We start from the raw sequence: 19637 nt of genomic DNA on the forward strand, positions 1-19637 counted from the left end.
CGCGGGTTATGTAATAATAATAAACAAAGAAAGCATTTTATTGTTTAATTGACCTTAATGATACACATCTTCATTTTATTGGTTATACAGGTGCATATCAGTTTCATAGATGTTGCTGTAAATGGTACAAGCTAAAAAGCATGTTTATCAACACCAACCAGGTCATTCCTTAGTTAAAAGTGCAGCTGCTTAAACTTTGACTGATACAATAAAACATACAAGAAGCATTATCAATGTGCCTCTGAGACAAGACATAGACATAGAAGTACCTGAAAAGAAATATCTGCTCCAGAAACAAAATCGTGGGGCACAATGCCGAGGGTACATCAAGTAACACTACCAAATTCTGTATGTCTGCAATTTTTATTTTTAGTAAATACATGTACTGAAATCTACTCTGTAATCCATTTATTATTAGAGATTTTAAAAAAAAAACAAAATCATAAATGAAAGATCATTAAGAAAGTTTTTATTCACATATAAAACCATGAAAAGTGACAGTCTTGTAAAGATGGATCTTTTCAAAATGATGAAAAATAATGTCAACATGACAGTCCAAATTAAATGAGATATATGCTTTAAAATAATCTGATAAAATACACAACACAAAAAATGGCAAACACTGACCACTGAGTGTTTAAAAAAGATCAACATCAATTTACACTAGTACTGAAGGAGAAGGGGGCATATACTTTATAAAAAATGTATCAGTAGACAAGTAGAAAAATAAAGCATCATTGAAGAACTATAAATATGTTAATTAGGATAAAAAAGTAAGCATCATTTTCAATTCATTTTGTACATATATCTCAGATGAGTAAAAATATTAAGCATCACAGAAACCCATCACAAACAAAACAAAAAAACAACTAGTAATTCTTAGAGAAAATACAGATGATTCTATGTTATATTTACACATGCATACACTTTGTATTAGCGTGAGTTTTTTTTTTCAATATAAGGGGATCACTTTGTAAAGTTTGTCATCATTTGGCACATTGCAAATACATGTACTATATACAGTGTTAAAAATGTAAGTTAAATGCATGAACAACCAAAGGGCAACAAAGAAACAAAACTTACTGTGAAATCATTGAAATATGTGCAGGTATCAATGTTTGTGGATAAGCAAATTTTTTTAAATTTGTGGGGATGTTACTTCGTGAGTAACTCATATGTACAGTGTACAGAAGTTTCAATGAATAAATATGTTGACAAAAAAGTTGTTCATCAGATATGTAAATTTGAGGATAATTTGGATGACCCACAAAATCCATAAACATTGGTCCCTCATGAACAGGGATGAGTTCACCATATAGTAACAATCAAACCATACATAACGTAAAAACTACCCCGGTATACAAGTACAGTGAATCAAACAATTATGTACAGTACCTTGCAAAATAAGAGGATATCAAAGTCTTAAATTACTACATGTTTTATACTAGTGGAATAACTCGTTTGATGCACGGAAGGTTTGTGTTAGTATTATTCATGCTAAAAAATATATACCTTTGAGTATATATTGTGAAGTTAGATTTAGATGTATTACAATGAATAAGATTGTCAGAAGAAAAAATCCAAACCCAAACCAAACTCAAGTTACTGGTATATATCACAGATATGCTTGTTATATGTCATACAATTTTCGTACGACTGTGTCTGAACTAATATGCTAAATACACACTTCTAATAAAACTATATCAGATTTAACACCACACAACCCGAAAAACCTCAAAATATTTCAAAAGAAATGGATTAAAAAATTGTCACACTAGCTTTTGATATTAGGAAAATATACAAGATAAAAATATACTATAAGCTATAGTAAATGTTTCATAATACAGTGTATCATGATAAAAGATGCTGCTGTTAATTGCACTTAATTCCAAGATAATCCTTAAAGATCTAAATGAAAATTCTCCCTTAAAATAAATATGATGCAACATCCTCTTTACTAATGTTCTTTTCCCTACTTATGACTTCAAGAAGTAGAAATTCTCTGACTTTATTTCTGCACAAAAGAAATAAATTTATTCACCAATTGTGGAAAGATGAAGCAAAAATACATGTAAAGTACAACACATATACATTCTATACATTTATAGGTACATGTACAGCTGAACGTCAGTATCTCAAAACACTGATAACTCAAATACCATGGATATATCAAAGTCAGTTGGAAGTACCAACCCCTTAATATATAATTATTCTTTAAGTATTTGACCCTGGATATCTTGATTCCTTGGATATCTTGGAAATCTTTATTCTTGGTCCCATTTAGGTTGAGATAATGAGGTTCAACTGTGTATGTCAGTAATCAATCATCCTTATTCCAAACATCACAATAAGTTAACAAAGTTCAATGAAGACATAAAAAAGGAAATATTCATTTGTATGCATAAATCCTCATAACAAATCTGAACAAATGACTAGTGAAAGACTTTCCTGTTGCTTTCAAAGATAAAACCATCAACAAAGTGTCCGCCATCAATTGCAACATTAGCTTTCTCCATCTGCTGGGACAGGATGTAGAGACCGTGAGGAATGCTGGGAGTCTAGGGAAATCTGACTGGCATTGAGGGGTGTCCCAGAATTCAGTGGTGTCCCTGACTGCCTGGGGGTGGTGGCCTGACGTGACCCGGAGGCTCGTGAAGATCTACCAGTCAACCGACCGTCTTCTCCACCAATGTTTGATGTGGAGCTCCTGGTGTTACTCTCATCCCCAAAACTGATGAATGTGACTGGGCGATTGTCATCAATTCCCATTGGACGATTTCCTATCAAGTTGGTTCTTCCCTCACTATAAAATAAAAACAATCCGACAATGTTGGCTTTGTCCCCTATTAGTTTTGCTGTTGTAATTTATTTTCAGTACCTCATGTAGAACTATTGCTTTCACAATGCATCAATTTTTAGCTCACCTGAGCCAAGGCTCAAGTGAGCTCTTCTGATCACATTTTGTCCAGCGTCCGTCTGTCTGTCCGTCTGTCTGTCTGTCTGTCTGAAAACTTTTCACATTTTCGACTTCTTCTCAAGAACCGCTGGGCCAATTTCGACCAAACTTGCCACAAAGTATCCTTGGGTGAAGGGGATTCAAGTTTGTTCAAATAAAGGGCCTCGCCCTCATTCAAGGGGAGATAATTGAGAATTAGTGAAAAATTGGTGGTATGTTTTCAAAATCTTCTTCTCAAGAACCACTGTGCCAGGAAAGATGAAACTTATGGGGAAACATCCTCATGTAGTGTAGATTTAAGTTTGTTCAAATCATGTCCCCCGGGGGTAGGGTGGGGCCACAGTGGCCGTCCAAAGATTTACATAGAAAAATATAGGAAAATTCTTTAAAAATCTTCTTCTTAAGAACAGCAGAGCCATAATTGCTCATATTTATATGGAAGCATCCCCAGGTAGTGTAGATTCAAGTTTGTTCAAATCATGACCCTCGGGGGTAGGGCGGGCCCACAATGGCCAACCAAAGTTTTATATAGAAATATATATAGGAAAATTCTTTAAAAATCTTCCTCTCAAGAACAGCAAAGCCATAATTGATCATATTTATATGGAAGCATCCCCAGGTAGTGTAGATTCAAGTTTGTACAAATCGTGACCCCTGGGGGTAGGGCGGGGCCACAATAGCCGACCAAAGTTTTATATAGAAATATATAGGAAAACTCTTTAAAAATCTTCTTCCCAAGAATAGCAAAGCCATAATTGCTCATATTTATATGGATGCATCCCCAGGTAGTGTAGATTCAAGTTTGTTCAAATCATGACCCCCGGGGGTTTTGGATTTAAACTTTTCAATAGTAAACCAATTACTACTTTTTCCTAGCCACAATGCTCGGGTGAGCGATGTGGCCCATGGGCCTCTTGTTATAAGATTATACATGAAAACACCTCCCCCTTGTTATGTTAGTGTAGGTGTACTCACGGAATGGGTGGGAGTCCCACTTTCTTGTAGTGTCGCCATGCCTCCAGGAAGGCAGGGCTTATTTTGCTTCTCTTGGTATAGTGGAGCAGTATCCGCATCAGGTATGGGTCTGTACGACACCTAGAGAAAGAGACAACAACTTTCTAAACAAATCTCTCATGAGCAAACTCATCTAATTTATTACTACCAATTCTATTTTCATTACAGTAAAACATGGTTACAGCAAACATGCTTATAATGAATTGACATTTACAACAAAGTGATTTTCATTCCCCTGGTGACTTCAAAATATATTATAAACTTAACTGATATAATGAATTACGCTTTTATTGGTATAAGGAAGCCTAACTGTCTCTCCCTAGCACTTTGTTTTAAGCGTGCTTTACTGTATATTGCTTTAGAATTAACTAACTTATATGTGATTGTAATAATTTTGATGTGTAACATAATTTAAATTTATGAACTCTTTCTTTTTAATTCTTGAAGTACCAGTCTGTTTTGTAATTGTAATGACTTACTTGTTGAGAAGTTGACGTTCCCCATTGTGATTGTAAGACAGGTACCCCAAAGCAATGGCCGCTGATCCCCGCACCTGTTCTGCTGGGGACACCAGTAGCTTACAAAGATGTTCTATCACATTGATTGAAATCATGGCAGCTGGCACACCTAGAAATCAGATAAAGGGGGGTAGATTCATAGTTACTTTTACTTGTATAAAAAATTGAACTCTCATTTCACATCAGGTATGGGTAAACCCAAAGTCAAACACTATCAAAATTATACTAACATGAAATGATTATATTATAGTACCTGGCAGTTTTAAGAATTTTTAATATATTCAAATTTATTTTTCTCTTTAAGCAGTACTAAAAACCATTTTGTGATGTCACAAATCACACAAAGAACACACCAAGACATAGATCTCCCCTGCACACTTTAGCTTACCTGCTCTTGTGTGGGCAAGCCTAGCGATGCAGTCCGCAGCCAGTGTGAGGGTCTCACTGGAGGAGGAGTCCTGGAGGAGATCCACCAGAAGTTTGATTCCCGCGGCCGAGGACAACGCCTGCTCCTCATCAGGGATAATCCTGGCTAGGACTACCACCTAGAAAGATCACAGTCAATGAGCTCCTAGGTACATTGTATGTACAGTTAAACAGACTTCATAATGTTTAAATAGTGTGAAATGATTTTAATTCAATGACTTCAAAACATATTGTGAATTTAACGGATATAATGAATAACATTTTTAAAATGAAACAAATATCTGTTCATTGCATTTCGCCATAAGTATGTTTTTTTTTTACTGTGTTTTGGTCAAAAACTTACTGTGATAAACTAACAGACATTTCGGTGAAAGTGTACAATTTACTCTAGGAAATTGATTTAAACACTCCCAATGCTTATAATTTTATTTAGAAAATAAGCATTTATTGCTTGAATCTGCACAAGATTATGTCTATGTGTATTATATGAACAGCAATTAAAGCTTTCATTTTTATATGAATTGTAAATATTCAAAGACTATAACCTGGAAAGCTGCCAAACATCTATAATATTCATCGGGAGACTGTAAGAATGGACAGAAGCAGTTAAATCGGACTCCCCCCTGGTCCGCGATCTCCTTCTGTTGGTTTACGTTGTTATAGGCGAAGGTGGCGAGCGCGAGTCCGGCCAGAAGACGAACATCGGGGTCCATGGAGTACATCATCTTAAGGATCCGGACATAGCTAAAGTCTATATTGGAGTGGATGTCCTCTAGTATTGCCTGGTTACCTGTTATAACGCAAAAATAATTAAGTTTATATAACTTTAGAAAAAAATCAGTTCACTAAAAACATCTAAAACTTAAATTAATATTTCTTTACATGGCCTATTCAGAGGGATAATTGACATAGAAGAAAACCTGATTACTATGCTGCTCACATATTTAAATTTTATTCATTTGTAAATTACAGTGCAGCTAAAGAGGAAAACCTTAATTGATGTTCTTATCAAATATAAAAACCAAAATTCTATCTTGAATGTCATTTGAATATTGCTATTCAATATTTACCAGAATGTGTTACGTTAAATAATTTTTGATTCTTTATTTGTCATGCCAGTCATGGTCTATTGCATTGCCTTTAATCCATTAACCTATTTCCATGCCATAGATAAGTAAATGTCAAGTTATGCTTAATTTTTCAATATACAGTGTAACATTTTAAGCCTTTTTCATAACCAGATTTATATCAGATGTATTAGTGAGTCATTTAAACTTTCAAACTGCACTTCTTACAGGAACTTGGAGCAATGTCAAGTACTCTAATTCTGCCAAGATCTGCAACGATCACTTGAGTTTTTAGGATTAAACCTTCAATCGTTTTTCATAAATCATTCAGTAACACAGAGACCCTGGCTTAAAATCTGCTATTTATTTTATCTTAACCAGCATGTACAGCACAGCTTTATATTGTTAAAAGATCAGCGCTATTGTTCGCTTAATAAAAGAAGTCTTCCTGGGCCAATGGATGTTTCAATCACAGCCAAGTATTAATCCAACCCCCCTTGAATGTTTCTTTGTCATTTTGTAAAGTTTAAATCTGACAATCGATTTCTGTTTACTTGATAAATTAGCTAATCAATTTGTCCCTGCTGTATTCAATACTTATTAAAAAAGATCTCAAAGTTAGATTTAAATGACGGAACTTATTAGTACTATAACATGAGTATATTGCCAGACATAGTTGAGAGGTTATATTTATTTTATAACATAAATATTATCCATTCCACTTGCGAATTTGGAAATGAAATCTTCAGACTCATGTTTCAAATTCACACCATGTAAAACATTAATTAAGTTTCCTTGGGGGTTGTTTGAATAACGGAACCCTTTTAAGTGTCACTTTAAAAACACTTTATCATCCATTAAATCTCTCTTATAGATTGTCTTCAAAGAATTGGTAATCATTGGTGGATGTATCGCTGACATATATTATACCTTGGACTCAATTTCATCCAAGGAAAATGTTGAATCCATAACCTTAAACTTTAGCATTTACATTGTACATGTATCCCACAAACTTTTTAAGCTTTTATCTCTAGGTTCCTTTCTCGGTTGATTGTATCAATTTTTACAGAATATCTTTTTGCATGCATAATATATTATTTACATTTTTGAGTACATTGCAAAACCACACTGAGTAACACAGATTCCAAATGCTAACTAAACAAGAAGGAAAAGTTTGACACTTAAACTTTTATTTCTTCCATCTTTCTAACAGAAAGCAATTTTGGGGTACATGTATCTAGTACAAGGCACTTTAAAATTCTGACAACAGAATAAAGTTATTGGGATGTCATAATATATGAATAAGTAATTAAGCATCCACTGAAGAGGTGATATGACACATTTCCTCTGACAAAAAGCAGATCTTTTGTATTCAAAAAATTTTGATATTTATGAAAATAAAATTTGTACTTTAATTGACATGCATTACTGTAGCTAAATATCTGTAGTTCAATGGTCTGAAAAATAATTGAGAAGGATGATGGACGACCTGCTCATCCATCCCAATTTTTTTCAGACCATTGAGCTACAGATCTGCATGCAGCTATATACTGTATACAAGGGCAATTTTGCCCCTTTCACAATTATCACTGGTGGGCAAAGAACATTGGTGTAATTTCTTAAATAGAACTGTGACTGGGCAAATTTAAAATGGGCAGAATTGTTCCCATGTCCGAAAGGGTGAAAAGAACAATTGGGGCAAAAATAACCCTGTTAATACAGCATCCTTTTGTAAATAATTTTGACCTTTTAAACTTGATCTCTAACCAATTAAGTGACCTCTAACTCTTTTGCCAGCTCTGCAATGAATACGAAGCCTTATGACTCAAAATATAATTGACCATCTCATATTGGGTTCTGGGCCAGATTAGTTAGGTTTCTGCAAAAGAGTGTGGAGGAGTGCCTAGGAGAGGTACACTGTACCACCCACTCTGGGATTATCTCTCCTTTTCAGTCTAAAATTATAACAACTTGTGGACTTGGAAATATTTGATTAATTGTGAAAGGTATAAACAGTTGAGCTTGATAGCTAACATAAATTTCTCACCTAGTGAAACACATGCTAAGGTTAAGGCTGACTCCACTTGGATCATCTGGTTTCTAGAATGCACCATTAGAGCCACAATTAACTTGATCCCTCGGATGGTCATGATGGTATTTTGATTTTTCTTATGTGGCACATACCCCACTCCAACACACAAGAATCTGATGGCACGAATCACACTTAACACAATATACTCCTTTTCTGATCGTATAAGTCGACCAAGAGGAGCTATGCCATTAGCATTGGCTATGTCACTTTGATAGCTAAGTGGCCCCTGTGCTAGGACCCCAAGTCCTTCTGAACCAATAAAATTCAAGTCTTCAGACATGCTGTTGATGAATTCTACCAGTGTCCCTACATCCATGCGTTCAGCAATGAACCGTTTCACGTCAAACTCCCTCCCTGCAATGGCCCACAAGGCCAATGCAGTCTTTTCCTTCACAACCTCAGCACGAGTGGTGCCCAGCAGCTTCAGGAGGAGTTCTTGCACTTGGTCAGACAACATGTGTTTCTGTGAGTATGGATTGTTTGCTGCCATTTTACGAATACTCTCAACAGCTGTCACTTGAATGTCTTTGTTTCTGAGTCGTGTAACTGCCAGCACATGAGGAATAACACCCGCATCCACAAAACTGTTTTGGTTGACCTCGTTGTCATAGGAGATTTTACCGATTGTTCGGCAGGCAGAATTCAGGAAGTCCTTGTCTTTTTGGTCTTCCAGTAGCTGCACCATGGTCTGTACACATCCCTGCTGCTGTCCCACCAGGTCCTGGTACTTCTTTTCATGCTCTGCAATGTTACCGAGACAGTCAATAATCTGGACCAGTACCTCTGGGTTGTGAATTGTCTGCATTGCCTTGATCAGACTCTGCACCCCATTATTCTGTGATATTGCCTCAGCATAAACTTTAACTGTTGCCATTTCCTTTAGGATTTCTGCTGAGAGTTGAATAAGGTGATGGTTTGTGGACTTCAGAAGTTTGATGTAGGTAGGAACTCCCCCTGAACTCAATACTTGCTCCTTGACCTCCTCCCTTTCTATGATGTTCAGCAGAGTCTGGAAGGCAGGAATTTTTGCCTCCTCTGAGATTGTGGACTTGGCAACCTTAATTAGAATTTGAACTCCACCATGGTCATAAAATGGCTTCCAGTTTGGATTGATGCCGTCTGCTTGACTACCCTGGGTCAAAGTTCGCAGAGACTTCCCAGCAGCCTCTGCTTCTTCATCACTCTCTGATGAAACAAACCTCAACAAATTCTTCCATACTGGAATCTTTTCAAAATCTTTCTCGATAAAATAATTGAGAAGATCTATGAAGCCCTTCATAGCACATATCTCCACCGCTCCATGATTCTGAGAATCTATAGCATTGATCTTTGAGCCCAGCTCTATCATTTGATGGACGGCTTCGATTTTCCCTCCTTCCACCGCACACAAGAAAGGTGTGAGATTCTTTCCATCTGTTGTCTCCAGTTCCAGCAGGGAGGGGTCATCTTTGACAAAGAACTGGATGGATTTAAGGTAGCCCCTGTTGGCAGCCTGGTGGATCTGAGCCCACCCAGACGCGTCAAACTCATCCGCCATACTGATGGCACTGGACCTAAAATCACAGGATTATAGATATTAATACATTGTATTGTCTGGATATTTGTCAATTAAGTGTTTAACAGATTATATGACACTTTGCTCATAGAGGTACATGGTAATCTACTAACAAATGCACATCTTTTGTCTTACAAGTATGGCAATGGATATATTCAGAGGAAAAATATGAGCACATACAATAATATGTATTTTGAAGAAACTGTAATAATCATGCACAATTCGGAATCCTCACAATGAAAATGATATATATGTAAAGTTCAATTTGATACAGAGCAAAGTGATGGACAGTTTTTAAAATCTGTTGTCAGTAATTGATTTCAGTGCCAGAAAATTTACAGCTCACATTTTAAAGCAAGTAACAGCATTGTAACTTTAATTTCCCAAATGGCAAATATAAAAGGAAAAAATTGTTACAGGCATGCAGGCCATCGATTTAACTGGTAAAATGTTGGGAGATATTGACACATTTATTAAGACTAATTGGTCTGAATGAACTATGAAAAAAGATTATCAATATCTTTTATATTCTCCTGCGCATTATAAATTAATGGGTCTTTAGACTTTATTGAGCCAGAAAAGGGTTTTACATCTTGTTTACAGAAAACAATCCCATATACAAATTGCTTTTACTCAACATGAAGAGAGAATTTCACAATTAACATAATTTTTATGTATGTATTCTATTTCTGTCATGTCCGACACTTCAAGAGGTGTCAATTACAGTGTTAGAAAGCAGAAAATCAATACCAACAGATTGAATTGAAAACTGATCTAAAACTAATATTCATAAACCTTATACAGAGTATTAAGACTACATGTACTAGGTTTCTTCTGTCTAAATCAGCTGATTCTGTAGATCTGAGTAATGGTGTATATTTCTACATATCAACACCATGGTACATGTACATTGTACTCATAATGAATATAAAATCACCTAAGCCACAGTATACAGATACAGTGATAACAATATGTTACTGTATAGTGTATACATGTAAATATATATAAGGAAACATTGAAATTGACATGGACATCTAACCATAATTCCAAATCACAAACAAAAGCTCCATATACACGTAAGCTAGTAATTTATCAAACACATTGAATTGTAATTGTTAGTTCTCTATATTTATAGCTTATATTGTCTGTAGAAAAATTCCTCTGTATACATGTGTTTTGGAAGGGGACTATCTGACAAATGAAAGGAAATTAATGCTTTCATTTCTACAAGTATGTAGTGATATATATTAAGCTAGATTTTCAGAATGACTTATTTGCATTGCCAAGTGTTTTAAATTATGGGAAGGGATTATCTAAAATTCTTTTTTTTATATATTAGGTGATTATATACATGTATCTTTAACTGTTTGTTAAATGTTACAATTTTACTTTGAAGAATGTGTCTGAGATTGTATCCAAATCCATGCATGAAACAAAACATTGGAAGTGGAGAAAAACAGTGACTGCATCTTTGCTTAAACCAAGTATTTCTGATCTGTTCCAATCCTCACAAAAATAGGACCCTTTGATAGCATGATAGGCTTATTGTTATTGTGAGGACTAGGCCTATAGCAGATTAGAAACTCTTGGCTAGTGAAGATATGGTAGAATGAAAATCAGTGCTACCCACCAGCATTTGTACTGTGCAGCAAATGCTGTGTTCTGACTGATTCATTTTCATTGTTTATTTTTTCTGTGTGTCTATACTTCTTTGAAATTATTTTAAACTTTAAAGATATGGATTCCTCTTGATTTGAAAAAAAAACCTTTTCATTAAAAATGAGAGCATGTTTTGGTAGGAAATTCATATGAAATTGTGGACATGCTTGTTCACATGAAATGCACCAGGCAACACCACAATGTATGAAGCAAATATTTGCGTCCATTTAAAATACACCAATAACCACATATTTTATTATTATAAATTTAAAGCTTCTTATAAACACAGTGACCATGTATGTTAGAAATCATCACTGTATACAAATTAATGACCTAAAATGAAGCACACCGGCCCCTGTATATGCGGTGTATATATTAAATATTGTTTTTCGTTAATAAGTTGATCGACCTTTAATAAAACTTTTAAATGAATGCATTATTTTTTGTTCAGTAATCACTGTAATAAAATTTTGAATTTAAATATAGTAATGAACAATAATTTTGCAATACATGTATTGATGAACTGAGGACCAGTTTTCTTTGAGGGAGGGTTATTAATGGTACTTTACAAAATATATTTTAAAATCATCACTCAGTCCTGTAAAACACTAATATACCAGAATATAAGCCAATGTAATCTAAAATTCATTCTTTAGTCTCCCATTAAAATTAAATTATTATGTGATATATAGATCGAAGCAACAGTCAGAACACTGATATATACTCCAAAATCTGTGATATGTATGTTCATAAAGACAATGCACAGTGATTTCATGGAATGTCAGGATGTGCAATCATATTCTTGTCTAACTGTACACTCATTCTTTTGGGGGGGGGGGATTCTTATCATTTAAATACGGTTACAATTGAAATCAGTGTGCATTTTCTAGAATCCATCCATTTGGCTAATAAATATTTGCAAAACTGCACAATCTATATATCAAAGCTTTTTTATAATTTACTTTATGCCAGACCGACTTGCCATCCTTACTAAACTTGTAACTCTGAAAAAATATCATAAATAAAAAAAAAAAGAAGGTATTTGCGTTAAAATTGTAATGTGATGCATACTATAATGTCATATTAATTAATATTTAGTTAAATCTGTCTGATAAAATGGTACGGAATAAAATGATGTGCCTTTCAACAGTCATTGTTAATTGCGAAAATGGGTCATAAATTAAAATGACAAGACAACATTTATGACATTCTGAAACGCATAAAACATTTCATTGCATTGAACTTTAAACTTTATAAAATGGTTTAAAAGACTAGCATTTTGCCTAATGTTACAAACCAATTTTAAATGATAAGACTACAAGAAGAAAGGAAGCTATACCTTGCTAACTATGTTTACTTTCCAGCATCATTCAGAGACAATATTTACATCCACTTCCACTGCCCGAGTTTTCTAACCCTGGTCGTGATTGGTTGCTAAGCGCGCACCTGCAAAGAGCTTATCAAGGAGAGTAACTCTGTAAAAATCTTGAAGTACGCTTAGATTTCGTATAAAAAAATTAGTATAGAATATAAAATGTGACCTTAGATCATTGAAATTATAAACTGGTTATCTTTTTAAAGATAAAAAATAATAATATTGCTTTTAATATTGTTTGAGAAAAAAAATTCATACGTTCCGTATTTAATTTCAGTTTGGTTCTTCATTTAGCGTCCTACAATCATTTCCTACAATAGCTGAGCATGTGAGATTTTTCTGCAACTTTTGATTCTACTTTGACTTTATATGCAAGGTAATATCCTCTATCCCTGCAAGTTCCTTGATAAAACATCTTACTTTGATTATCTGAATGATATAACTAACAACATAATTTTGCAACTTTTAATGCTTATTTGATGTATTCATGATTTTTTTTTTCAGTGTACACTAGCTGCATGATCCTACTATAGCTGCAGAACTGAAGTTTTATGGTTTTAGTTATTTAGACTTTGACCATAACGCTACATATCCCGTAATTCAGAAAATGTGCAATTTACGGTGCAAGATTTTTTGCATACCGTTGTGAAGAATTTCTCCACTTTCCTGCATCGGTCAATCAATTACCTAGCTCTCATTCCCTAGTTCTGGACGTATTATTTAACCAATCTGTATATTTTATCCACCTCCCAACCCTTATAGTCGTCTCTACAGGGGATAAACTAGCTTTATTTGAATTGTCTGTTGGATTGCAGAAAATTCAAATCAAGCAAGTTTATTGATTGCATGTAGAGACAACTAAAATGGGTTGAGAGCAGGCTTGGGGTAATGCTAATTGTAATGGTAATGCATTGCAATGCATTACATAAACTCAAAGTAATGCTTGTAATGCTAGTAATGTGTAATGCCTAAAAATTTGCATTACATGTAATGGTAATGTAATGCATTACTTCATAAAATCCAGTCAGAGACATATAAAACCATATATATGTCTCTGATCCAGTGTAATGCTGGCATTACATAGCATTACAAAGCATGATTTTGTATGTTCCTATTTTAAGAAATTAAAATGGACATGGAAATCATTGTTCGGATTATTTTTATTTACAATGTATATATTTATTTATTTTATTTTATTTTTTTTTTTGCAAATGATAAAATTTAATTTAAAAATTTAACCTTTTAAAATAAAATTTCTGTATCTATTTATTAAAATACACTTTTTATTCTGTTGAAAGTTCACTTACCTTACATTTAAGTTTTCAAACTTATTTTAGATAAGACTTGATTTCAAAGAATTATATAAAATAGTCTTTAAAATATATCTTTAAAAACATTGTGTATAAGGTATTCTAATTAATTCACTGAAAAGTGATAATTGCCACCTTTTGAATAGCTAGAGTGTCATCAAAACACTCTATGCCTCTAGGTTATGTAACAATTAAAACAATGCATTGTTTGGAGAAGTACTCCATATTACAAGTCTCTTTCTTCTCAAGTTATGACTGGGTTTATAAAACGTTAATTGAGCTAGCCTTCTTGAACTGACCATGAAAAATCCATTGTACCAAAGAAAATAGAAGACTTGCAAGCATTCTATGCTTAGCAGAGTAAAATGTACATACTGTCTACAGCGTGTCAATTTACCCAAATGGAACCCAAATGGAAACAAATGGAAACACAAATGGAAATCAAATGGAATATCAAATATGTATTATCGTGTTTTATTACTTATTTAAAATGATGAAAATAAATGAACTTACAGTTACAAATGGAGTTTTATATTTATTATTAATCTCTAATATTGTATTTTGGGACATGAATTTTTGAAAGCATTCTATATACCGGCAAAATTATTGGGATGGGAAGGGGTGGGGGGGGGGGGGGGGGGGGGGGGGGTGGTATGGCCTTCCCCCCTCCCCCACCTCCGCTCCTACGGCCATAGAAACTATCAAATACTTCAGTTTTGTATTCAATTAGGTTCAATCGTAATAACAAATAGAATTAAATCGCATTTTAAAAAATACAATTGAAGAAAATAATGATATTGAAATATTCTCTTTTTGTTAACATGGTTAATTTAATTATTATCTATATTTTAAATAAGTAAAAACTTGAGAATACGATATAATATATATATTTTATATTCCATTTGTGTCCATTTGGGTAAATCGACGCACCCTACTGTCTACCTTTCTACAAGTTATTTTTTTTTTATAAGGTACTAGATCAAAATAGAGTGAATATTTTGGGCAGGGGTTAAGGAGTGCCCCAAAAGTAAAATTGCTTTATGACATCAATGATTAAACAAAAAGTGAATATTATACATGTTTTATATTATTAACAGTTTAAAAGTTTGAACTTTCTAATATGAATTTTAGTTGCTAGTATTGACGGTGTATTACATAAGGTACTTGAAGTAAAATGTGAATTACCAGGTATCATTAATCATGTTTAGTTTTGAAGGGGGTGGATGCATGCTTATGAAAAAAAAGTTTTGTATAAATTTCTATTTTTTAAAAACCTCCAAAAGTAATGTTAATGGTAATGCATTACTTTACTAAAGTAATGGTAATGTAATGCATTACTTTAAGAAAATAGAGTAATGGTAATGGTAATTTAATGCCCATATTGTTGAAGTAATGCATTACTTTACAATGTAATTCGCCCCAAGCCTGGTTGTGAGGTGGATAAAATATACAGATTGGTTAAAAAATACATCCAGAACAAGAGAATGAAAGGCAATTGATTGACCAATGCAGGAAAATGTAAAAATTTTCCCCAACAGCATGCAAATAATTGTGCCGTAAATTGCACATTTTTTGCATAAGGGGGATCCGTAGTTTTGTGGTCAAAGACTAGTATCTAAAACCATAATGCTACAGTTCTGCAGCTAAAAAAAAAAGAAAAGATATATTTTTTTAAAAAGTTTTTTTTCAAAATGTTTCATCAAAATACACATGCCTTTTATTTTTTAAACTAAAGAAGGAAATTTAAAATGTCAAAAGGCAATTCATGTTTTTAATTGTTGAACTGCTTACAGAATATGGAAAAGTAGTGAGATATATGAATTTCTTCATTTCAAACTAGGGCCAAAATGTACGTTCCTCTCCCATTCTGGCTGTGGTTGAATGAGAAGAGAATATTTTGTACTTCATTAAAATATTGACCAATGCGAGTCAAGCATAGTCGGAATATGAACTTTGTCACAACCTTTCAATACCCATTCGCAGTTTACGAAAAAATTTTGTGTACTGATGATGTCATTTGTTGATTTCAATTGGGATGGAAACAAATATTATCATTGGCTGAAGATGACATCACAATAGAGAGGTGTACAGTGGACCCTCATTTATCCGGACGCTTTGGTTCCCAGTCAATTTGTCCGGATATGTGAAGCATCCGGATATCTGAATCACCAGTCAAACAAGACAATAAAAAATTTAAAAATTTCGTTCCGATGAAAAATCATCCGGATACTGAAGCATCCGGATATCTGGCGTCCGGATATCTGAAGGTCCACTGTAAATACTTAAGATTACGACACTTTTTGTGATCAAGCAGCCACGGGTAGGAGAGAGCTATATGGGGACTCCAGACTGTGGATTGAGATGATGTATAAATGCTTATTTTTACCATAAACTTAACATGTTGTAGAAAGCCACTTCTTTAGGAGTGAAACGGTTCACAGGGGTATCGATTCACCACAGTATTTTTTTATCTGTTTGATACACAGTACAAAATCTCTGTTTTAGGTTTGGTTCGTTTTTCAGTTTTGATCATCATTCATTCAGGTTTGGTATAAGATAGAAACATGTTACTCGGTATAATTAGTACAAAAAATGTAAATTTTTGTGGACTGATAGTTTGTAAAAAAAATTTAACGGTTAAATCAATTAAACTGATTTCTTCTGGTCATTTTGCACATAAATTATATGACTAAATTAAGTTAAAGGAAACATAAAACAATGGTTAAATTTGTTTCCTTCTATCAAACTGAATTGTATTGAAAATAACTGTATCTAGACAAAATTTTACGATACGTATCGATCGTACCGTGAAGGATGCATATCAATTCACCTCTACTGCTCTCTACTACTATAACCTAGAATCATTCTGAATCTAACCCATACTTTATATTATGATGTTTTACATAATTTAAGAGTGGGGGACTGAGTCGGAGGAATCTTAGATTATATTAATATATGATCCTAGAATCAATTTTAAGCTGAATTTTTTATCATGATAATCATTTTACACTCATCCTTAGATTTTCACCATCATGGTTCTGTGTCCAGGATTTCAAAAGAATGGCCGTCCTTGTACAAATATTCTGGAACAGAAAAGTAAATTTTGCAAGCTTTGTGGATGGAAGATAGACCCTGATATATTTCTGAAGGAGGCTATATCTTGTCCCAATGTACCACTGAACAGTGAAGAGAAATGTGGAACTTGGATAGAGAGAGACCAAATGTTCTGTGACCAGTGTGGATGGGAAGTTAATCACGATTTCTTCCCCAGAAAACACAGTAAAGATGATAGAGATATGTCTGGGGATAGTTACAGGAATCTTAAGATTCAGATGAAGAGTCTTACATTGAAACAAGAACAAGAGGCATGTGGTACACAGCTGAGACACTCCTCTGACCATCAGAATGATAGATGTAAGTACAGTGGACCTTCAGATATCCGGACGCCAGATATCCGGACGCTTCACCTTCCGGACGATTTTTCTCGGGAACGGATTTTTTCAACGTAATTTTGACTCATTTATCCGGAATTCCGCGTTCCGTATCCGGACGGCTCTTTTTTACTACAAAATGTATTTTTACGTTATAAATTGGTTCATTTATCCGGACGGTAAATTTTAATTTGTACTTCCATTCTTGTCAATATTCACGCCTGAACTGAGTGATAATTGTTATAAAAACACTGGCCGGATTGATTGTTTTTACAATACGATCACCTGTGACCTGATATGAATGACTTACGATGATTAGTGCACAGATTAAGCATGTTAAGTAAGTGGATATCCATGGTCATAATATACGAGAGATCGAAACACAAATGAAAATAAACAATTAACTGTGTCTGTAACAGAAAACAATTTTCTATTCAGTTATTTGTGCGAGATATTTATAATTTTAGTACTGATCTGGTTTTAAATATTTTTCTATTGATAGACAGGACGACATAGTTTCATAATCTCGTAGTCTACACATGTGCACACACAAATCGGTATATTGTAATTTTCATCTGTAGATTGGTGGCAGTTATCATCGAAAAAAAAAGTAAAACATTTAATAAAATAAAATAATTTTAGACAATCAATGAATTACTGCGTGAATTTTTATTATGTCAGATTTAGCGTGGATGAGTGTTCAAATTAAAATAAGACTCGATACTGACAGCTCGCTTGGGTGTAAATGAGAGAATTTGCTTGGTTATGTTCATCAATTTATAGGAAGTAGAAAGTAAAAACTAAGCTGGGTAATGAAAAATCTGCCCATATAAGCAGCGTTATATATATCCAATGTTTGTCATTCTGCTGAGCGCTACAACCATGTCTACACCACCGGCAAAGAGAGCGCGAGTCGGCATTTCGTTTATAGCAAGAAAAAAATTTATTATATTTGAAAAAAAGTATAAAAGTAATGCTGATTTATACTAAAGATATAGTGTTTAAAAAATAATTATTATTTCTATATGATAGCATTTATCATTCTTTATATGTAAGAGTTACAATGCCAATACAGTATACATGTACCTGGAAGAGAAATCAATAGAATTCAGATATCCGGACGCTTCACTTATCCGGACAATTTGCCTGGGAACCAAAGCGTCCGGATAAATGAGGCGCCACTGTATAAAGTATACACACATTTTTATCATAGTTTTCTTTATGAAAATCAATGAAAAGAAATTAAACCTTCTCTTCTTTAATGATGTGTATATTTATCTCATTAGTGTTTTTTTCCCAGTGTTTTTATTTATAAGGAGCTTTATAAATAAAGAAACGATTTGTTATTGTGATAAAATGCTTGCCAGTACATGTATAGTGAAGTACATGTATATTTTATTTGCATTTGAGATGACAAAAATTTTATGATGTTGTGTCATGTGGTATTTTCTTTTACATAAGATTTCTGGGTAAATCCTTTTACAGATATGAACCATGTGGATGGCCCTGACACTCCGAGTTCTTCCTCCCAATCACCATCCTCTGTCTCCCCCAGGGAAACCAGAGAGACAAAGACAGGGAAGGTCCTGTTTATCCACAATTTAAATGAAGAGGTAACATTTCCCTAAACATACAAGTGTCTCAATCAGACCAAGATCTTACATTTTCTTATATTTTTGAAAAAAGCCACAGTCAAATCTTGTTATTTTGAAATTAGTAGTGCCAAGAAATCGAGATAGCAGCAGATTCAAGATATACTGTATCAAGGTTTAAATATACGAGGGTTGATCCAAAAGTTCATGGAATTTCTTAATATTTCATTCATTTATAAGTGAAATTGGTTGAAAATTACAAATGAGAATAAAGACACTTGTTGAATATTTTAGATTAAAAAATGTTTTAAATATTTGTGATAGTAACTATATGGCAGTTGCCATAGAAACGGATGTTTGGAAATGCGGGGGAGACATCAATGCGTTTATTATCATTTTAATTCTAATACTTGTACATAATGAGAATTAAACCGATCTTCGTGTTTTAGAAAACGAAAATTATGTCATTATTACGATTGCTTGATCTTTTCTAAACATTTGTGTGTGTATTTTACTGATTTTACTGGATATTTAGTTTATTAGTTAATAATTATTGTTCATCTTAAGGTTGTTAGACGACGTCAAATTTCGGTCAAGTCATAAGTTTTGTGAAAATCCCGGGATCACTCTATCTTAAATGCG

At 33.8% G+C, this 19637-nt stretch overlaps 2 protein-coding genes across 3 annotated transcripts in view; one reads left to right on the forward strand and one right to left on the reverse strand.

Annotated features, from left to right (window-relative positions):
* Window positions 1-447: 447 nt before the first annotated feature.
* LOC134253792 (ankyrin and armadillo repeat-containing protein-like) lies at window positions 448-12748 on the reverse strand. Of its 2 annotated transcripts, XM_062736382.1 has the most exons (8): window positions 12627-12748; window positions 12250-12291; window positions 8029-9626; window positions 5460-5704; window positions 4877-5033; window positions 4450-4597; window positions 3932-4051; window positions 448-2803 (listed from the first exon to the last, which is right to left on the reverse strand). In XM_062736382.1, the coding sequence occupies exons 2-8, from the start codon at window positions 12270-12272 to the stop codon at window positions 2503-2505; spliced, it is 2592 nt and encodes an 863-aa protein (XP_062592366.1). In that variant the 5' UTR covers window positions 12273-12291; window positions 12627-12748; the 3' UTR covers window positions 448-2502. The 2 variants fall into 2 exon arrangements, with proteins under 2 accessions (XP_062592366.1, XP_062592374.1); XM_062736390.1 differs by lacking the exon at window positions 12250-12291.
* Window positions 12749-12927: 179 nt separating this feature from the next.
* Window positions 12928-19637, forward strand: part of LOC134253806 (polypyrimidine tract-binding protein 2-like) — an 18441-nt gene continuing 11731 nt past the window's right edge. Inside the window, exons 1-3 of the mRNA XM_062736403.1 lie at window positions 12928-13038; window positions 16993-17386; window positions 18889-19016. Of these exons, the coding sequence (XP_062592387.1) occupies window positions 17005-17386; window positions 18889-19016 (510 nt within the window). The 5' untranslated portion in view covers window positions 12928-13038; window positions 16993-17004. The remainder of the gene's footprint in view (window positions 13039-16992; window positions 17387-18888; window positions 19017-19637) is intronic.

This window comes from Saccostrea cucullata, unplaced genomic scaffold (assembly GCF_032062105.1).
Source record: "Saccostrea cucullata isolate Sc308-1 unplaced genomic scaffold, CSIRO_AGI_Scuc_v1 ctg319, whole genome shotgun sequence".
NCBI classification, from domain to species: domain Eukaryota; kingdom Metazoa; phylum Mollusca; class Bivalvia; order Ostreida; family Ostreidae; genus Saccostrea; species Saccostrea cuccullata.

What these genes read in the sequence shown, in the direction of transcription:
- LOC134253792 (XM_062736382.1), bottom strand. Translation starts at nt 12,272, where the DNA reads ATGGCAAGTCGGTCTGGCATAAA. An exon ending in GCTTGCCCACACAAGAGCAG is followed by an intron (nt 4,598 to 4,876) that starts GTAAGCTAAAGT and finishes TCTGATTTCTAG; the next exon opens with GTGTGCCAGCTGCCATGATT. An exon ending in GTGGGACTCCCACCCATTCC is followed by an intron (nt 2,804 to 3,931) that starts GTGAGTACACCT and finishes TTTATTTTATAG; the next exon opens with TGAGGGAAGAACCAACTTGA.